Here is a 22,005-nt window from a genome sequence, read left to right as displayed (position 1 = left end):
GTCTAAGGCAGAAGTCTTCAACCTTTTTGGCACCAGGGACTGGTTTCATGGAAGAAAATTTTTCATGGATGGTGCAGGGATTGGGAGGGGATGCTTTTGGAATGAAACTATTCCACCTCGGATCATCAGGCATTAGTTAGATTCTCATAAGGAGCGTGCAGTCTAGATCCCTTCCATGTGCAGTCCACAACAAGGTTCATGCTCCTATAGAATCTAATGCCACCGCTGATCTGACAGGAGGTGGAGCTCAGGTGGTAATGCTTGCTTGCCCGCTGCTCACCTCCTGCTGTGTGGCCCGGTTCATAACAGGCCCTGGATGGGTACCAGTCCACCACCTGGGGGTTAGGGACCCCTGGTCTAAGGTCACCCAGCTAGAGAACAGATGATAAGGACTGAAATGCAGGGATTGATATCAAGTCTTAGGCTTGTCTATCATACTAAAGGTAAGTTTCAAAACCCTAGGTCTATAGCTTTCATATCTGAAGCCCCATGTAAATGACTGCAAAAGGCAAATCATACTTTTAGAAATGAAAGACACCTCGAAGCATGCTGGGAAGCCAAGCCAGAACTTACAGGTTCCTCCATGTTGAGGACAGCAGCAGATATCTTGTCTATAGCTATGCTGACACCAATGGCAGTGGGAACTGGCCCCAGAGCTTGTGGCCCTCTAAACTGGGGAATCTGTGGAGACACACAAACAGTTATGGTTATGAAATAGCAAAGAAACTGTGATTATGGGGAAAACAATGATTAAAGAGTGAGCACTCTGTCAGCAGCTCATCATCAAAGAGTTCAACAAAAAGAAATGTGTGTGTATAGTAAAATAGAGAAGCAAGCACACATGCAAATTTAGAAAAAACATTAACAAATGTTACATCTAACTCTGCACTGTTCAATATGGCAGCCACTAGTCACAAGTGACTACTGAGTATTTGAAATGTGGCTAATCCAAATTGACACATGCTGTACATGTAAAATACATACTGCCTGTAAAGACTTTGAAAAAAATGTAAAATCCTCGTTAATAATTTTTAGAAGTTTGAGTACATGTTGAAATAATATTTTGGATATACTAAGTTAAATAAGATATATTATAAAATTAATACCACTTGTCTCTTTTTACTTAATGTTACTAAATAATTTAAAATTACAGGTCAGGTGTGGTGGCTCACACCCGCAATCCCAGTGCTTTGAAAGGCCAAGGCAGGAGGATTGCTTGCAGCCAGGAGTGTGAGATCAGCCTGGACAAAAATGTCCCATAACCTCAAGGACATTCGTGTCACTGGGGTCATAGAAGGAGAGAAAAAAGAGCGTGAGACTGAAAAAAAAATTCAAAGAATCCCTGAAAAAATCCCCCAAATTCGCAAAAGACATAAACCTTTAGATTTAAGAGGTAAGCAAACCCTAAACAGGATAAATCCAAAGAAACTCATGCCAAGACACATCATAATTTAACTTGAAACTAAAGACAAAGAAAATAATCTTTAAAGCATCAAGTCAGAAATACGTTTCCTATGGGGAAAAGTAATTCAAATAACAGCAAATTTCTCATCACAAACCAGAAATTTGGGGTAAATACAATAGACCTTCTTCTCCCCTTGAGTTTTGTAATTATATTTAACGGTAAAGTAAAAAATTTAACACTGTTTGATGTGGATCTCAATGCATTAGAAGAAATATTTAAGACAATTATATTATAAATGGTGCATGAGGTAAAGAGACATACAGGGAGGTAAAGTTTCTACATTTCATTTGAATTGATAAGATGTTGATACCCATAAATCTTTGTGGTGATGAAATAGTTCTGTACCTTGATTATGGTAGTGGTTATGGGAATGTACATGTGATAAAATGGAAAAGAATGATGCACATACATTGTACAAATGTCAATTTTCTGGTTTTGATATTTTACTGTACTTATGCAATGGGTGGTGTGGTGGCTCACGCCTATAATCCTGGCACTCTGAGAGGCTGAGGCAGGTGGATTGCTTGAGCTCAGGAGTTTGAGACCAGCCTGGGCAACATGGCAAAACCCTGCCTCTACTGAAAATACAAAAAATTAGCCGGGTGTGATGGTGCATGCCTGTAGTCTCAGCTACTCAGGAGGCTAAGGTGAGAGAATCATTTGAGCCCAGGGAGGTCGAGGCTGCAGTGAGCCAAGATTGCGCCACTGCACTGCAGCCTGGGTAACAGAGTAAGGCCCTGTCTCCAAAAAAGAAAAAAAAAAAAAAAAAAAAAAAAAAAAATATATATATATATATATATATATATATATATATATACATATATATATATATATATATATATATATATACAGAAACAGAGTAAAGGGTACATGAGCCCTCTCTGTACTATCTTTGCAACTATCTTGCAAAATAATATAATTTTTTAAGTTTAAACAACTACAAATGTGGTTCACATTCTATTTCTATTCCTAGATGAAACATATGTATAATAGAAGTATCCAATGATATTACTGGTTCAAATTTTTGGTGTTAGTTTGAAAATTTCAAAATAACAAGTTTAGAAGAAATAAAATTACGTCAGAGCAAATAAATAAAGGGCAAACCCTCACCAGCAGGTCATATCTGCCTCCAGCTGCGAGGATTTCAGGTACAGCCCTTTGCCTTCGTTTGATGAACGCCACAAACTGGAAGATGATTCCATTGTGCTGCTGCACCTTGTAAACCAAGCCCAAATTGATCAAGACCTATAGAGATGCCACACAAATGTGTCAAGGGTTTGAAATTTAGAATGTGGAATATAATGCTGAAAATAGTGTTTCCCATCAATAGCATCAGAACAATCTATTTAGCATAAACAAAATATTCAGTAAGATCTAGCTCAAAGTCTGTTTAACCATAGCCTGAGAAGTAAAATAAATTCTCTTCTCTTTAAGAATAACCACCTCTCTGAGGCTAACATAGTAAGAACTGCTTCATGATAGGAACAGTGGCACTTGCAAAGAAATCCTGATTTAAGCCAAAATTATTACTAAATATCAAATGCTCCAAAACACACAAAGCAGTTTTTCTGGAAAAATAAAACACTAACTAGCATTAGTGAAACGAAACACATTTCCTCCCTGTGCTATTAGTAATGCTACACATTTGTACTGCCAGTATCAAACCGTTGCCAAACCTGTAACTTGATGCCGAGTTTCTTCAACAGTCCAACAACCTCCTCTAGGTCTTTTAAGCCATACTTCACCAACTGCGCAATACCTGTTTTCTGTTTTATTAATGAATTTATTGTTGGCATTAGATCTTGCAAATCTCCCTTCTGTTCAATAAACTTGTAGAGTCGACACAGCTGGAAAGCAAAGGGGCACAGTTAGCTGCCCATCCACGGCAGGGGAAGACTCCCTTTGCACCGACTGTGTGCACCTGCAGGAGTGGGAGCACATGGGATGATATGATTATCTTTGTGGTCAAAGATTATTTTAGCCTTTGCCACAATCCTGACTAAGGATTATCCTTTTCCAACAACTCGAAAGCACCTTGCGGGAATGCTTTAGACACATACTCATGGTTCACTTTTATTCAGACACATTTACTCACACTTAATGCTGACCCCAGCAAAGCAGACCCTGGCACTAGCAGAGCTTCCATTATCTATTTTCAGGCCAGTATTTTTCCTCTTTACCTTTCTCATTCTCATGAATTCCTATTACTGCAGGCATACACATGTGGGGACAAGAAGGCAGAGTCTCACTTGTTTTAATACAGAATTACCTAGAAATTCCCTTCCTTGGCTTGAATCATTCCTATTTGCAACCTTGAGATATCTTCTCCTGTGGGCAGCCTCCTGATCCTCCCTTCCCTCTCCTCCCACCTGGATGCCAGATCCTGGCTCTCACGAGCTGTACTCATTGACTGCCCCAGAAGAGGTCAGTGGCTAGAGATGATTGATCTCACAGTCCCTGGTACTCAGCTGGAGTCAGAGGAAACAACCATAGTCATAAAGCCAGAAAGAAAACTCCCAGGAGCTAAAGCAGAAATTATTAAGAAACAAAATTATAGCCATTTTAAGATTGTAGGCAAGTAGAACCTAGTTCATCCATAAATTGGCACATGAAAACCAAGGGCTAAATGAAGGCTCAGCTTGACATAGCTTAATCTTAGAGTTAATCATAAATCACTTAAATTTTTAAAAAATCCAAAAAATGTTAAAACCTCCTATAATCTTGATATGGTTTGGCTGTGTCCCTACTCAAATCTCATCTTGAATTGTAGCTCCCACAACTCCCATGTGTCATGGGAGGGATCCAGTGGGAGGTAATTGAATCATGTGGGCGGGTCCTTCTCATGATAGTCTCATGATAGTGAATAAGTCTCACAAGATCTGATGGTTTTATAAAGAGGAGTTTCCCTGCACAAGTTCTCTCTTTTTGCCTGCTGCCAACCATGTAAGACATGACTTGTTCCTCTTTGCTTTCCACCATGATTGTGAGGCCTCCTCAGCCACAGAGAACTGTGAGTCCATTAAACCTCTTTCCTTTATAAATTACCCAGTTTCATGTATGTCTTTATTAGCAGCATGAGAACAAACTAATACAGTAAATTGGTACTGGTAGAGTTGGGCTGTAAAGATGCCCAAAAATGTGGAAGTGACTTTGGAACTGGGTAACGGGCAGAGGGTGGAACAGTTTGGAGGGCTCAGAAGAAGACAGGAAAATGTGGGAAAGTTTGGAACTTCCTAGAGACTTGTTGAATGGCTTTGACCAAAATGCTGATAATGATGTGGTCAATGAAATCCAGGCTGAGGTGGTCTCAGATGGAGATGAGGAACTTGTTGGGAACTGAAGTAAAGGTGATTGTTGCTATGTTGTAGCAAAGAGACTGGCAGAATTTTTCCCCTGCCCTAGAGATTTGTGAAACTTTGAACTTGAGGGAGATGATTTTGGGTATCTGGCAGAAGAAATTTCTAAGCAACAAAGCATCAAGAGGTGACTTGGGTGCTGTTAAGAGCATTCAATTTTAAAAGGAAAACAGAGCATAAAAATTCAGAAAATTTGCAGCCTGACAATGAGACAGGAAAGAAAACCCCATTTTCTGAGGAGAAATTCAAGCCAGCTGCAGAAATTTGCATAAGTAACAAGGAGCCAAATGTTAATCACCAAAACAATCGGGAAAATGTCTCCAGGGCATGTCAGAGGTCTTCATGGCAGGCCCTCTCATCACAGGCCTGGAGGCCTAGGAGGAAAAGCATGGTTTCGTGGGCTGGCCCCAGGGACCCCTCCTCTGTGTAGCTTAGGGACTTGGTGCCCTGTGTCTAAGCTGCTCCACCCATGGCTAAAGGGGGCCAAGATATGTACAGCTCAGACTGTTGCTTCAGAGGGTGCAAGCCCCAAGCTTTGGCAGCTTCCATGTGGTGTTGAGCCTGCAGATGCACGGAAAACAAGAATTGAGGTTTGGGAACCTCTGCCTAGATTTCAGAGGATATATGGAAACGCTTGGATGCCCAGGCAGAAGTTTGCTGCAGGGGTGGGGCTCTTATGGAGAACCTCTGCTAGCGCAGTGCAGAAGGGAAATGTGGGTTTGCAGCCCCCATACAGAGTCCCTACTAAATGCTGGCCCATGAAAGCATCCAGGAGGCAGGCTGTACCCTGCAAAGCCACAGGTGGGGAGCTGCCCAAGGCCATGGGAACCTACCCCTGGCATCAGCATCACCTGGGTGTGAGACAAGGAGTCAAAGGAGATCATTTTGGAGCTTTAAGATTTGACTGCCCTGCTGGATTCTGGACTTGCATGGGGCCTTTAGCCCCTTTGTTTTGGCCAATTTCTCCCATTTGGAATGGGTGTATTTATCCAATGCCTGTACTCTCATTTTATCCAGGAAGTAACTCACTTGTTTTTGATTTTACAGGCTCATAGGCGGAAGGGACTTGCCTTGTTTCAGATGAGACTTTGGACTGTGGACTTTTGAGTTAATGCTGAAATGAGTTAAGACTGTGGGGGACTGTCAGGAAGGCATGATTGGTTTTGAAATGTGAGGACACGAAATTTGGGAGGGGCCATGGGTGGAATGATATGGTTTGGCTGTGTCCCCACACAAATTTCATCTTGAATTGTAGCTCCCACAACTCCCCTGTGTCATGGGAGGGACCCAGTGGGAGGTAATTGAATCATGGGGGCAGGTCCTTCCCATGCTGGTCTTGTGATAGTGAATAAGTCTCATGAGATCTGATGGTTTTATAAAGAGGAGTTCCTCTGCACAAGTTCTCTCTCTTTGCCTTCTGCCATCCATATAAGACGTGACTTGCTCCTCCTTGCCTTCTGCCATGATTGTGAGGCCTCCCCAGCCATGTGGAACTGTGAGTCCATTAAACCTCTTTCCTTTATAAATTACCCACTCTCAGGTATATCTTTATTAGCAGTGTGAGAGCAGACTAATACAAATCTGCTTACTATATTAAAGATAAAAATTTTGGCTGGGTGCAATGGCTCACACCTGCTATCCCTCTATAAAAAAGAAAAAAAAATTAACTGAGAGGCTGAGGCAGAAAGATCTCTTGAGCCCAAGAGCTTGAGGTTACAGTGAACTATGATTGTGCCACTGTAATCTAGCCTGCATGACAGTGCAAGATCCTGTCTCAAAAAAATAAAAAGAAAAGAAATTTAAATTTAAAATCATGTATTTAATTTAAAATTTTTTTTAAGAAAATAAAAATGATTTCTTCTCTATAAATTTGAACATTAAATTACCCCAATAATAAACTACCAGAAGCACTGGAGTCAATATCTCCAGATTTTGGTCCTCACCCTATCATCAACTAACTCCATGTGACTCAGGACAAATCACAACATCTCTTTGGGCCTCAGGTGTCTCATTTGTGAAGTAAGAAGACTGGGTCAGATATGTGAAACTCTTTGGCAATATTTCTACTCCCCTTCCTAATACCCTTAGAGTCCATTTTAAAATAATCAAAGTACCAAATGCCTTTATTAGATACTATTTTTCTGTTTTTAAGTGAATTAAACACATCTAATTAACGCTTAGCATCATCGAATAACCAGTGGTTAGAGATTTAACAGAAAGAAAATAAGTTGACACGTGAACAACCAATGTGGCTATTACGTCCAAATGTATATTTATAAGACTTTCTTAAAAAAAAAAAAAGACGTTCTGAAATGTGATTTAGTTCAAATAACCTTTTGGGTTGGAAACTTTGGGTATAGAATCATTGAACTGGGCAGTCTTGTGCAGATTCTCTGTGCTATTTACACATGGGACTATTTCTGCACACAGGTGTGTGCTGTGTACATGTTTAGATTATATGTAAATACTGTATATTGTTCTTCATATTTGGATATTTAGCTGTTGTGTTACTTTGCATATCATTACTATCTCCCCCAATATTAAATATTTACGATTTAACCTGGCTCAATTTTCAGAACTCCTAGTACTATGCATCTGGTTTACTTTCCCTACCTGCAAAGGGGTGATTTCTTTGAACTCTGGTTTCCATGTGCCCTCTGAAAGTTGTTTTACAGAGTTGAAGGCAGATACATGCTGCGCATATCCCCTTGTGGCTTTTTAAAGGCCAATATGAACCAAGAAGCTGAATGCAGTCTATGGACTCCTCTTTATATCCCTGCCACTGTGCCTGCCACACTGTAAGTGTCCGAAAGATTGAGTGACTCTGCCTGCCTGGTGTACAATCATATTTTAATCTATCCTATATGTGAATTTTGCTGATCAACGCAAGATCATATAATTGAGTGTCAGACAAGGGGCTAGACAGGTTCCAGGAAATTAAAAAAAAAAAACTTTTCTTATTTAAATATTCAGGAAAATGTACAAAATCCCTGTTATCTTCTGTTGTCCAGCTACTCAATTAAGTGTGGCTTACTGTACCAAAGATCTGGGATCAATCTGATGCCTACAGACAAAATATGACCAAACTGTTTACTCCATAAGATTTCCCTTATTGATGATGGGATCAAATGTAAGATTTTAAGATTAAGAGACATACCAGAAAAGCAAGAGCTTTAATTCAACTCTGAGGAGTTAGAAGACATGGAGGTAGGGGAAGGGTAGCTCCCTAGATGAATCTGCAGAATTCTGTGCCTCCTTCTAGTCCCGTATAATCTAATTCAAAAGAGGACAACTGGTATTAGGTATGTTCAGCAGGAGGCTCTACCAGGCACAGCTCTATAAAGGGTGACAAAGAAAAGTATCTGCTGATCAAGAAAGAGCAGGATGATTACAGCATATCAAGAAGAAGCATGGAGAGCCATTCTTTGATCACAGCATTAGTTTCTCCCTTCTCCTAATCCCAGCGGTTGCCATGGTACCTAACACTCACGGGAAAAACTGCATCTGCGAGGCGGTAGGAAGCGCTGCTACTCTACTGCAACAAGAATTTGGTGACATTTTCTGGTATCACAAAATTACAGAGAAAGCTGCAATAATACCATTAGAAGGTACTTACACTATTAGAAGACAAAGACAGATTACAAAATTTAGCTTCCACTTCTCTCCTCGTCAGCTTCTCTGTCTAACGTGGAAGAAAAAGGTAACAATGAGAGTCGCCAAATCTGGCCCTGAACAAGACACAATTTCCAGGCTAATTCTGACATTATAGCCTTCATTTTGAACAAACTACTCCTAATGGTACAGGATAGATTGAATTCTGTGATTAGAAAATGTTTTTCCCCCAATTCACACAAAACCATAATTAACTTATTTTAAAATCTGAAAAACCCTGACAAAAGAATTAAAAAGGGAAAGTTGTACTTGCTGAATGGTGAGGTGACCCAGATCTGGACAGGCTTAATGAGGGCATTTGTTCGGGCAGGGAGGGAGTCATTTTGCTCTGGGCTCCCCTAACAAAGGCCAGACTCTAGGCATTTCATCCCACGCTGGCAGATGTGCCGTAGCCGTGGGACGTGAATCAGTAAGAGCTGAAGCCCCTCGCACAATCCCTGGGGTTTGTGCCAGTGTCCGACTGACATCATATTGTATCTGTCACTGACAAACAGCAGCAGAGCTTTAGGGGCAGTAAAGAACCACTAAGAAACAAGCAGTAAAGTTTGGGCCATTGATGTGAACCTGCCAGATGAAAGAAAAGCTAGTTAATCCTTTTGGTGTATAAAAACAATAAGCCATTATGTGAGGACTTCCACTACTCTGTCTTAACCATAGACTTTCTGGTGCTGTTAGTTCTTACATCTCCTGGATGCCTCTTATTCATTATGAAAACAAAACTTAACATGAAAGGATATTAGAAAACATAAGCATTCACTTCCATCCTAGCATCATAATATAACACTAATTCATTTTTTCAATGCGTCCCCTTCCAGGCTCTGTACCTGCACATATACTATAAAGTAATGAATACTATGATGTGACTAAATTAGGGAAGAGTAATTGGAGGTGCCATAGCCTCAGTCCCACAGGGAGGAGGTGGTAAATGAGGCCCCACCAGAGGTCGAAGCCATTCTGCCCTAATTCAATCAATGCAAATCTATACATGACTTTACTGATAAGCACAGGCAGACTGGAAGAATCAAGGGCAAGGCACACTGTTTATTCTCAACACGAACAGTCGTCTCTCTTGGTCTCTGTAAGGGAAAAGTAATAGTAGCACTGGTGTGAGAATGAAGTGAGTTCATCCATCAGAGGAGCTCAGAACAATGCCTAGCTCACAGAGTGGGGCTCTGTCAATGTTAACTATCTTCGAAATTATTATTGGCAAGTATCAGGACCAATTACTTAGTGATTTCTTGCCTTAATAAGTAGGTTAGTGAATAACTTTACTATCTTACAAATTAAATAATTTGATCTTTTAAAATTAGAAGTTAGCATTTTAAAAAAACACCCCGGAGGTTATTAGTAGCAGAGGGCTGAGGATGGAACAAAAGCTCAACCAATACTTGTTAACTGTTGATATAATTAAAATCAATTGGTTCTTTCAATTTAGAGCAATGAAGGAAGGAGCTAAGACTCCCAATTCAGTTTCATGGCTGCATCAGTAAGAAAATCATCAGGAACTATTATTATCTTTCAACAACAAGGTATTATCTTTCAGCATCATAAGTAATTAAACGCTTACCATAGCATCATACAGAATAATGTAGACTTGACTGAGTTTATCTTCTGGGATCCCACAGTGTAAGAGTATTGCTTTCAATAACATGGTATGGTTCAAATAAATACTGTAATTTCTTTCCTGAGATATGGAGAAAAATTACTATTTTCATTATAAAAGCAATTATTGGTACATGACCAAATCTGGAAACTTACCACCAATTTGTCATCCTAACACAATGGAAGGATTGAATTTAGCATATGGCTTCCTAGTTTATTTTTTTTCATACATTCTTTTTGCACTGTTACAGTCAGAGTATACTCTAATTTAATACTATATTATATACATCCAAAGTACTCAGACTGGCTGGGGTGGTGGCTCATGCCTGTGTAATTCAAGCATTTTGGGAGGCCAAGGTTGGAGGATACCTTGAGCTCAAGAGTTCAAGACCAGCCTGGGGAACATAGGAAAACCCCATCTCTACAAAAAAAAAAAAAATTAGGTGGGGTCAGTGGCACATGTCTGTAGACCCAGCTATTCAAGCAGCAAGGCACGAGGACTGCTTGAGCCTGGAAGGTAGGGGCTAGTGAGCCATGATAGTATCACTGCACACCATCCTGGGAGACAGAGCGAGACACTGTCTCCAAAACAAAACAAAACAAAACAAAACAAAACAAAACCAACTCTGACTGGTCTTCAGCGATGTTAAAAAGCCCGAGAGAGTTGATTTCAAAGACGGAAGGATCTGGTCCAATAGTAGTTGACTCATAAGCACAGGCTAGTGGAATAGTTATCGTTAACTTTTGTCCACACATATCGATTAATGAGTATTCACTGAGTGGTGAGCCATGTGCCGAGCTGGCTGCAATGGGGTATATGGCAAAGCGGACTCGTAGGCTCTGCCCTAAAAACACATATTCTGCTTGGAGAAAACAATGAACATAACTCAAGGTAGTACATGGGTGTCTCAGATCAAGACCTGTGAGAGTTGAGAAGAAAAGGTGGCCAACTAATCAATGAGGGTGCAGTCAGGCTTCCTGGGGAGAAAGGGCCCAAACCATGGCTGGGCAAAGACTTTCTAGACAAGGGAACATTTGACTGATGGTGGCAGGAATGACAGGACATGTGTGTGGGGTAGGGAGGGAAGCCTGACAAGGGCTGGCAGCAGTCCCCACCGGCTAGGCAGCATGCAGACTTGGTGAAAAGGGAAGTTGGGGAGTGAAGAGATCGGGTGTAGGATAGAGCCACTGAGGGTTCCAAACAGGGTATGAACAGGCTAAGAGCATCTTAGGAATCTTAGCCTGATATCTTGCATTTTAGAAGAATGGGCAGAGAATACCCATCCCCCAAAACAAAACCAGTTTTTGTGAAGGTAAGAGCCTGAGATGAACCTCAAAAGCAACACCATCAAGCTCTTCTCAGTTACTTTAGTAAAGATGTGATTCATCTCTAGGACAGATTGAGAAGCAGGTCTGTAGCTGTGGTTTTCCCCACCACACTTGGTGAAGAACTATAGTGGGGAATCTTGGAATGTTAAAATATGGAAAGGAACCTGAAGTGCTGGAAACTCTTGGATGATTTCATAGATAGTGTAGATAATTTCAGCAGTGGGCAGAAAGCTGTTGGTGGTAGAAGTGACAATATCAAATGCACACTCCAGAAGTTCTTTGGGATGAAATCGATCTAACTTGCGCGGCCTGAACACACGTTCTATGCAGTATCTGGAGAGAGAAACCCAGATTTCTAAGGTCATTGCTTACTAGAAAGAAATATGTATGAGAAATTGTTGAACAAGATATAAGAAACAAATATGAAAAAAAATTAATCGGTGGTATGATCAAGAGGACTGAAAGATAGATTTGCCCTGAACAGCCTTGCCTTGTGATCTAGGTTCCAATTCCCAGTTTTGCCACTATGAAGCTATGGGGCTTAAGGTTTTTGAAATGTTTGAAATAGAGATGAAATTACACCAAAAAATTTTACCTTAGTGATTGCTTTCTGCACAGGGATACCCACACCATAAGAGTACGACTATTAATTGTTCACTTGCAGCTAGAATAAAAAGCATGTAAAGAGCTTTGCTTTCAGTTGAAGAAAGGAGCTTTAAAGTAGGGTGCCTCATTGACAACAATACTGCTCCAAATTATGAAGATCTCAGTGTTGCACCCCTGTGGAATTTGAATGTACAGAAAGCCTGTTTCCAGAGCTAAGTGCCTGGAGGTCCTCAGCGCTCAGCGTTCCTGCTGGGTTTACTCCACTTCTCTACAAGCAGCTTTTGTTCGGTTACCTGTGTAGGCAGTTTTCACATAGAGACCATTGGCCATTTGTCCCACCAATTAAGTTTTAAAAGGGGCCATCTGTGATCATGAACAGCCAGATGTTTTTATCAAGCAACCGTTTGTGAAAATAATTAGTCATTTAGAAGGTACAGAATAGACTGTGGGAACATGGTGGTACCTACCTGCTACATTCCTTCTAACAGTCCTAGTTACCTTACAGGAAGGGGTACTGTGGCTGGGCTTCTGGCTTGTATTCTAAGCTCAGTATTCTGAACCCAGAATTCTTAACTGTGTTAAGGATCACAGGAAATAAAATATTCTTTCTTGGTTGACAAATTATTCAACTATTTTCCTATGTCTACCAAATGGAATCCCCTATTGTTTCTTACCGTTTTAAATTCAATATATTATTTCTTGCCACATATCTTGCAAAAGGGATCTGAAAAATAAAATATTAAAGGTCAATATCAAAATGTGCCAGCTACCACACTCCTTTTGTTAATAGCGGCTTTATTGAAACATAACTCCTGTCCCATAAAGTTCATCCCTTTAAAGTATGTACTTCAGTGGCTTTTAGTATATTCACTAAGTCATGCACTGCTCACCACTCACACTCCCTGAAATGTTCTTCAGTGTTTTGGTCAGTGGTGGACTCCGCTGCTAGACATACCATCAACCGTATTCACTGTGACATTTCTTAGGTTTTTTTAAAAATTCACTTTTAGTTAAATATTCTCTGTGGAGCTTTTATTATGTCCAATTAAAATTAGTGCAAGTTATTTATTTATGAATTTTTTTAAAATGTCACTTTTATAGTAATACAGTCAAAATGGGTATTATCTCTTATGGTGAATTTCCTAATTTTCCTATCAATCTCTTAGAATAAATTCTTAATAACCACCTTCAAATAGTAACAACTAGTAAAACCATTGTTAAGATTGCCCCAACTGATCCAACATAGTATCATTAATACTGATGGGCCAAATTCTCAACGTACATTCACTTTTTAATTTTTTGCATTTGAATATCAGCTTATAGAATGGGAGCTGATATTTAAAAATCTGCACTTTAGTCTCCTAATATTTAGAGAATAAGAAGCCAGCTTTAAGTATAGCTATGTAAATATTTGTACTTCTTTTTTTTTTTTTAACAAAGTGCAAATGTCTGATCTGATTTGCTGTTTATTTACCTCTACCTCAGAATAATCCCACATCACTTTACTCACTATAAAAGAAAAACAGAAGTGAGGAATCTGGAAGGAATTTCTTCTTAGACTATAAACACAAAACCTGTTTCACAATAAGCCATATGATATACATTTAAAAAAAGATTCCACTCCCCCCTCCAAAAAGTATGGTCAAAATGAGTGTATTCTTTGACACCTTACTCTTTGGTGATACAAACAACCTGATATGCATGGTCATTCAGACATGTGAATGTGACAAGTTCAAGTTTTGCTTTTTGGAACTTTGTGAATTTTTTTTTTTTTTTCTGAGTATCTTCCATCCTCGGTTGGATCCATGGATGCAGAACCCACCCAAGGATGTAGAGGGCCAAATATATATATCTACACATATATCAAGTGTATGCAGGCTGGGTGCGGTGGCTCACGCCTGTAATCCCAGCACTCTGGGAGGCTGAGGTGGGCAGATCACGAGGTCAGGAGATCGAGACCATCCTTGCTAATACGGTGAAACCCTGTCTCTACTAAAAATACAAAAAATTAGCCGGGCATGGTGGTGGGCACCTATAGTCCCAGCTACTCGGGAGGGTAAGGCAGGAGAATGGCGTGAACCCGGGAGGCGGAGCTTGCAGTGAGCCGAAATCGCGCCACTGCCCTCCAGCCTGAGAGACAGAGTGAGACTCTGTCTCAAAAAAAAAAATAATAAAACAAAAAAGTACATGCAAACACACACAGTATACCTTATGTACAGTTTTTTGTTTTTTGTTTTGTTGTTGTTGTTTTTCAGACAGGGTCTTGCTCTGTCGTCCAGGCTGGAGTGCAGTGGTGCAATCTCAGCTCACTGCAACCTCCGCCTCCCGGGTTCAAGTGATTCTCCTGCCTCAGCCTCCTGTACACACAGTTTTTTTAAAAAAACTTTTCTTTCTCTATAATAAAAATGGGATAATAGAGTTCCTTTGAAATTTACTTTTTTAAAAAAGCTAACAATGTGCCATGCACATTCCTACAAATCAAGTATAAATATGGCTATATCTAAATATGTATAGTTGTCTCTCAGAAATTGGTTCCAGGACTCCCCCAAGGATACCAAAATGAGTGGATGGTTAAGTTCCTGATATAAAATGACAGAGCATTTGCCTATAGCCTATGTGCATCCTCCTGTACACTTTAAATCATCTTTAGATTACTTATAATATCTACTACTATGCCTATACATCCCTTCTTTTGTGTGGATTCAATGCAGTGTTCAGCACATGGTAAATTCAAGTTTTGCTTGTTGGAATTTTTTTTTCAGAGTATTTTATTTGCCATCCACAGTTGGCTGGATACGTGGATGTGGAATCCAAGGATATGTACGAAGGGCTGACTGTATTTTCATCTTATACATATATAAAAAATACATATTTAATCTATATAAAAATATAGATTGGCTGGGCATGGCGGCTCACGCCTGTAATTCCAGTATTTTGGGAGGCTGAGGCAGAAGGATCTGCTTGAGTCCAGGAGTTTGAGACCAGCCTGGGCAACACAGTGAGAGCCCATTTCTACAAAAAAAAATTTTTAAATTTTCTTTTTGAGACAGAGTCTTGCCCTGTTTCCCAGGCTAGAGTGCAGTGGCAGAATCATGGCTCACTGAAGCCTTGACTTCCTGGGCTCAACCAATCCTCCCGCCTTTACCTCCCAAGTAGCTGAGACCACAGGCACGAGCCACCACACTGGGCTAATTTTTAAATTTTTTGTAAAGATGGGGTCTTCCTATGTTGCCCAGGCTGGTCTTGAACTACTAGGCTCAAGCACTCCTCCTACCTGGGCCTCCTAAAGTTCTGGAATTACAGGCATGAGCCACTGTGCCTAGCTCAATGTTCTTTTCAATAGCTCCTTAATATTCCATAATATTGGTGACAAATTATTCAACCATTTTCCTATTGATAAACAGGCAGACAGTTTTTGACTACCACAATAATATGGCAATTAACATCCTTTTAACATTCATACACTGCTGTGTTTTTCTTTCTTTGAGTAAATTGCTCAAAGTGGGATTGCTGGTTCTAAGGATGAAGAATGTGCAACAAAATGTTAAAAGTTTTATTATAAACTTTTAGATTACTTTTCTAAAGGTTTAGCAGTCTACATTCCTATCAGCAACATATGAAAATACCTATTTTCCTACACTCCTGTCATCTCTGGATAACATTAATTTAAAAATGTTTCCTGTCTGATGGGTGAAGTTGAGACAGCTTTGCACTTCTTTATTATTGGTGAGGCGGAACAGCTTTTCAGAAGTTTATCAGCCATGCACATTTTCTCTTCTGAGAGCTGCCTGGTTATATCCTTTGCTCTTGTCTCCACTTGTCAGTGCTTTCTGTACGTGAGCTGTATTAAACCTTGTCTGTCACACGCATTGCATGTTTTCCTTGCTCTATCATACAGCACCACAGATAGCTTGTTAGCACCTCACACTGTGTGAGTGAAAGACTAGTAAGACTGCTGCTGTCGACAGGATCCCTGGGGGTCGGAAGAAAGCAGGCACAGGCAAAACTCAGCATACCAATTAGGAGAGACACTTGCTGTTAGAAGAATTTAACTGTTCTAGGCATTAACATGTTAGGATGTTTACTGAAGATCTAGCCAGGAAGTCAAAAAAACAAACAAACTACATTTATTTGTCTAAGTGGGTGGGGTTAACCTGCTGTGGTCACTCAACACTGGGAGGTGCACATGTGGCACCTGCAATGCAGGTTTCCTCCAGTTCCTAGAGCTATAAACACCTGTGCTATTAGGAAGGTGGAGGCATTCAGGACCAAACATTTCCTCCACTTCAATAATGCTCTCACTCTGACAACTTCCTCAAGAATACATTTCCTAAAGGTGACATTTATACTATAAGCCTAGGGAAAAAATCCTTTGACAGAGATGACATCCCTGTGACTAGATATAGCATCCTGATTGTCAGCAGTGTGTTCCCAGCCTCACCCGCAGGTCAAAAGGAAGCATCACCAGCATCCCACTGTGGTCCATGAATAGGGCAGCTTCGTTGTGCTCATATATTTGTCTGTTTCGGGGAAGCAGTAGTGGGGTACACAACTGAACAGCTCCTACACCAAATGAGAAAAAATAGCTCATCATCAGGTTCACATTCTCCATAGGAGGCAACCTAAAATTAACACAAACCTGACAGTTAAGTAATTGCTACTGGGACCATTGAAGTCATATCAGTTTTTCTTTAGTTCTCTACATTTATAAATAGAGACCTCATCTAGAGTTAAGTTTGACAGTTTGGTCATATTTCTGACTCCACAAACCAATTGCATTTTAGTATTAATAGTAAGGCTGTAATATTCAAATCAGTTTCAAAAATAAGCTTAAATTCCATATGATGTCAATTATTTATAACTGAATTTGAAAGTAAAATATGAGGCCGGGCGCGGTGGCTCACGCTTGTAATCCCAGCACTTTGGGAGACTGAGGCGGGCGGATCACGAGGTCAGGAGATCGAGACCACGGTGAAACGCCGTCTCTACTAAAAATACAAAAAATTAGCCGGGCGTGGTGGTGGGCGCCTGTATTCCTAGCTACTCGGAGAGACTGAGGCAGGAGAATGGCGTGAACCCTGGAGGTGGAGCTTGCAGTGAGCCGAGATTGCGCCACTGCACTCCAGCCTGGGCCACAGAGCGAGACTCCGTCTCAAAGGAGAAAAAAAAAAAAAAAAAGAAAGTAAAATATGATATGCCTGAACACTAACAGTATTTTCTAATGATGAAAAAAGTCTTATGAGAAGAAATATCATTTTTAAAAAGGGCGTACATACCGTGTCTTTTAAAGATACGGATGATGGTTTCACACACGTGCTGCTGCATCTTGGCTGTACGGATTGAGAAGTTGCCCTAAAACAGGACCGATTAAAACGTCATCATTGAAGCCTTATGAAAGGGATCCTTTAAAATATTAATGTGTGGCTTGCAGTAGGCACTACATTGCTTATTTCCAGGTTCAAAAAAGAAGTCTTGACAAGTCCATCCCTCTTTGAACACATCAGGGAAGAGGACACATATCTTTCATGGCCTGCTTTGGAAAGCAAGAGCTAACCTTTCAAGCAATGGGAAGGTTGCCTGGGTTCATTGCCTGGGTTCAAAGTCCAAATTCTTGGCCACATTGATATTTGCCTTTCAGAGGGAGCTAATCAAATAAACACATTCTCCCTGACTCTCAGGGATACTGTGATGCGATGACCACCTAACAGCATCAGGACCCTCCCACATACCAAGGTGATTCATGGCAGGCCTGTTGAAAGCTACATGGCATTTACATATTTTGCCAATAGCTTTCTTTTTCATTTGTTTTTGTATTATAAATGTAGTACCATTTCACTATAGAAAATTTAGAAACAACAGATAAGAAAAAAGATATCTATAAAAAAGTCACCTGTAATCCTGTAAATATTTTTCTATAATAATATTGCCAGCTAGTAAAAATTGTGTTTGGTCTCTAAAATCTATACTGATCTTTCATAAATTTTACTATGACTTCCTCCACTACTCTATCTTTTAAAATTATATCATATATATTAAGCATACAGAAACATATAGAGAATATAACAAACACCTGTTATCTACTCACCCAACTTTATCAAATTTTAACATTTCACTAATATGCTTCAGATTTTTTTTCTTTTTAAAAGAAATTAAATGTTAAAGTCTCCCCAAACTGGCAACCTGGCTACACTTCAGAAACTGCTTGGGAGCTTTTAATGAGATTCTGAAATGCCTCACACCTGGAGATTCTGAGCCACTAGATGGGCTATGGGACCTGGGCATCTGCATTGTCAGAGAGTTTCTGAGATGAAGTAGATGTGCAACCAGCACTGGGAACTACTTTCTACTTCATCTAGATATGAGCTGGTTGATGCTTTTGGCTCTGGGCATTTGGGCTAGGGATCAGTCTCTAAATGCACTGTTTCTTTTCTTTATTTCTTTTTTTTGAGATGGGGACTTGCTCTGTCTCCCAGGCTGGAGAGCAGCGGCGCGATCTCGGCTCTCTGCAACCTCTGCCTGCCTCCTGGGCTCAAGCGATTCTCCTGCCTCAGCCTCCCAAGTAGCTGGGATTACAGGTGCATGCCACCACGCACGGCTAATTTTTGTAGGCACTGCTTCTTAATCTCTTGGGTGGGTAGGGAGGAGGAAAGGTCAAGGACTCCTTCAAGTAGGTGATTGAAAGTGTGGGTCTTCTTCCCTGAATGCATATACACACATTTTGCATGTACTTTTAGGGGCTTCCAATACCTCACATAAGAACTTATGTTGGAGGCATTAAAAGAATCTGTGAGAAACTGGCTTGATCCTTTTGTGGACCAGGTGAAGCTCCCTTTGTGCAGCGTGGCTTAAGCCCACCTTCAGTATGTCGCTGTCATAGGTGTAATCGATGGCAGGGGAGATGCGCTGGGAGAAGATCTGGGCCATCATGGTGCGGTAGGCCTTCCCATCCACGTTGGTCAGCGTGTGGTGCAGCACTTCATGCAGCTCTGACTCCTCCATCTGGGGCGGGGGCAGCAGCTCACTCTTGAGCAGTTCTGTGGCTGTGGGCCGTTTTGCTGGATCGTGGTTCAACATCCAGGAGATGACTGATTTCTACAATAAAACCCAGGCACACTGCTGATGGTACGCAATGGATAATGCTCAGCTATTCTCCGGACAAGTCAGTAGTCAGTTCAGGTCAAAGAAAAGGTGCCACTATACTTGCACTTAACTGGCATTCTGAAATTTCTGAATAGGTCATTATTTTTCCTGCTTTATTATGACCACAGAGTTGTGCAAGAATGTAGTATGAACATTTCTTAAAAGGAGGCCCCTAGTTTTTATACCTTATTGTCACAACCAAAAAAAAGATCAACTCGACAACTACATAGAAGCAGAAATTAGGCCTTATAAACACAGAAAATATCGTATAAAAAGATGTAAAAAGATAAAACAAATAGCTTTACATGCCTAATTTTAGTAGAAATTGTAATGCATAATAACTGCTGGAATCCTAAAAGCAATGTAAAACATCTTGTTTTAATGGTTTCTTCTCCATTTATGTTATTTGCATTGATACCATTCCCTTGAATTCTCTTGATTTATGTTACCCATTTGTTATATCTTCACAGCCACCTCACTAAAGCAGTGAACCATATGAAGGCAATCTAAACCTTTGAGAGGTTCCTTAATGATGCTTAATCCTCTTGTTTATAATAAAGATTTATAAGGAGTTAGAGAAATATTTGAGATAAGAAAGCCTCAATTATTAGATGGACTTTATTAAGCATTTTCTAATTATAAATCTTTAAAATATGCGCCCCTCACCACTCTCCTTCCTGCATTAGGGTAAAATAAAAACACAGGCAATTACTTTGTATGGGATATAGGAGTATTATATAGAAAGAAAATGACATGATACAACTTTTATGAAAGGTATATTAAATGGACAAAAACAAGAATACCCTATTGAGCATAAAAGAGCCTGCTGTACTGGTAAATGTGCATGGCAAAAAATTATGTTATGCTCATTCTATAAGCATCTTCTAAGTTTCCTCCTTTCAGCTAAAAAGCAATGACTATGACATGGGAGGTGGTTGTGGTTTTGTTGTTTTTGTTTTGGTGCCAATTTGTACAGCCCAGACTCAAATGCTCAAGGGTATCTAATATATATCTGATGGTAGGAGTACAGTCCTCATGGTGAAAAATGGTTTGTATAGTTCCTGGGCCATCTTAGCTGTCAACAAGGGGAAACATCAAATAAGACTGACCTTGTCATAAGGAAAGGCTATGAAATGAACATTTACTTATGACACCCAGAAACAATAATACCTATCAAAAGAAGCAGAAACATGACTCAATGTATTTCTAATGGCCTTCACTAATTAAACAGATGAGGCAGAATGGGTCCCTACAGCCATAAATAACCATCATGTTAAACATTACCAAATGACACAATGTTAGTGCTAATATAAATAAGGAGTATTTAATCTTTTAATTTTATAGGTGAGGAAAATTAAAGTCTAGAAAAGTGGCCTGTCCATTCAGATACATAGCCAGCAAGCAAGAAGCACCAAATTAATACAATATTCTATCTATGCTTCTGTTCTCAATATTAATGATTTAAATAAGGGATTTGCCTTGATTATAATTGTCAGTAAGTCAGTTTAAGAAATAAACTTCCACATGACAAGAGTATTAACCACTGTACCAAGACAAACGACTGGCACTCAGAAGAAAGGCATACCAGAAGCCCAATACACAAATTCACCAATAATAGTTTTTTTTTTTAATATTTGCTGGATGCCAATATTAGCCTATGTCATGAGTCACACAAACATACACTCAGATATTTATGGTATATAGGAGAAATTATTTTGCTTTAAAATACTGTAACAATAGACTGTCCAGAAAATGCAACCCTTCCCCCATAATCTGAGCTACTGCAACCACAAAACAGAACAAAATTACAGTTTTAAATTATATTTTTTCTTAAAGCCCCAAGCTTGATCAAAAACAATGAGCTGTAAAAGGATTCATTTTATTTTTCAACAGCGGAGCCAAGGGTCCAAATAGCACTTCAAAAGCACAATGAACTGCACAAAAGAACCCTGCAGTTTGTTAATTTTCTGTGCCAGCCCTTGGCATTTTTATGGTGTAGTTCAAGTCTAATAACATTTTAAGTGCTTCATCTTTTGATATTTTTTCCCCACGTTGTTCCCAGGACACAAGAGAATGAGTGGCAGAAGAATTACTAATTGAAAAAGAAGAAAAATATAATTAAAATGCAAGACTGAAGACACAGTAATTGACGCATCGGAAAATTACCTGCTTTGCATGCTCTCCATCATCAAAGTCTTCTGGAAACTTAGGCGAAGTGGGCTAAAAAAATATATATTCAAATCAGGAAGGTTTTGGCAGACTGCCACAGTGAAAGCATTTATTCACCATAAGTAAGAAAATCAAATACAGAAATAAAAATTTGCTAGCAAGGAAAGAGAGGTGATACCTTCTTGAAACCCGATGCTTATTCTTCCAATTACATACATATTATGTTAATATAAACTTTACCCAAATGACGGCCTCACCCAAACCTCACTCTTCACTTTCGTCCTAATGCTGCCTGCACCTTTGACCTCACATTCTATAACACTGGTCCCTTTTAGCTCAGGCAGTAACAGAGGCAAGGACTAACCCTAAAAACATGAATGGAAATTTCATTGAGAAAAAAATTTCAACGGGCAGAAAGTACATCTGAGTACAAAGTAAAAATCTAATGGCTTCGGAGAACAACAAAGCAGTTTTATTAAACATGTAGATGAAAAAAGGCAAAACAACAACAAAAAAAACACACCCATCTACCAACACAGATAAAGTAAGAGAAAAAAATCTCTACTTCCCCAAAAGTTCTCACCTTTCTGGTAAATAAACATGAATTTTAGACTAAAGAAAGGCACTTCATTAAGGACATAATCATCTAAGAGCATTGCAATCAAG

At 39.8% G+C, this 22,005-nt stretch overlaps 1 protein-coding gene across 7 annotated transcripts in view; it reads right to left on the bottom strand.

Moving 5' to 3' along the window:
• EIF2AK4 (eukaryotic translation initiation factor 2 alpha kinase 4) overlaps positions 1-22,005 on the bottom strand; it is a 103,879-nt gene that overhangs the window by 15,972 nt on the left and 65,902 nt on the right. For all 7 annotated transcript variants that reach the window (XM_055278668.2, XM_063639084.1, XM_063639083.1 and 4 more), the window contains exons 20-30: positions 21,337-21,390; positions 18,886-19,122; positions 17,307-17,382; positions 16,472-16,593; positions 12,705-12,754; positions 11,589-11,757; positions 10,061-10,177; positions 8,438-8,503; positions 3,142-3,312; positions 2,576-2,710; positions 574-681 (exon numbers count right to left, since the gene is read on the bottom strand). In XM_055278668.2, coding sequence (XP_055134643.1) covers positions 574-681; positions 2,576-2,710; positions 3,142-3,312; positions 8,438-8,503; positions 10,061-10,177; positions 11,589-11,757; positions 12,705-12,754; positions 16,472-16,593; positions 17,307-17,382; positions 18,886-19,122; positions 21,337-21,390 — 1,305 coding nt within the window. The remainder of the gene's footprint in view (positions 1-573; positions 682-2,575; positions 2,711-3,141; positions 3,313-8,437; positions 8,504-10,060; positions 10,178-11,588; positions 11,758-12,704; positions 12,755-16,471; positions 16,594-17,306; positions 17,383-18,885; positions 19,123-21,336; positions 21,391-22,005) is intronic.

Source organism: Symphalangus syndactylus, chromosome 5, assembly GCF_028878055.3.
Source record: "Symphalangus syndactylus isolate Jambi chromosome 5, NHGRI_mSymSyn1-v2.1_pri, whole genome shotgun sequence".
Taxonomy (NCBI): domain Eukaryota; kingdom Metazoa; phylum Chordata; class Mammalia; order Primates; family Hylobatidae; genus Symphalangus; species Symphalangus syndactylus.
This window is presented reverse-complemented; position numbering and strand designations above follow the sequence as displayed.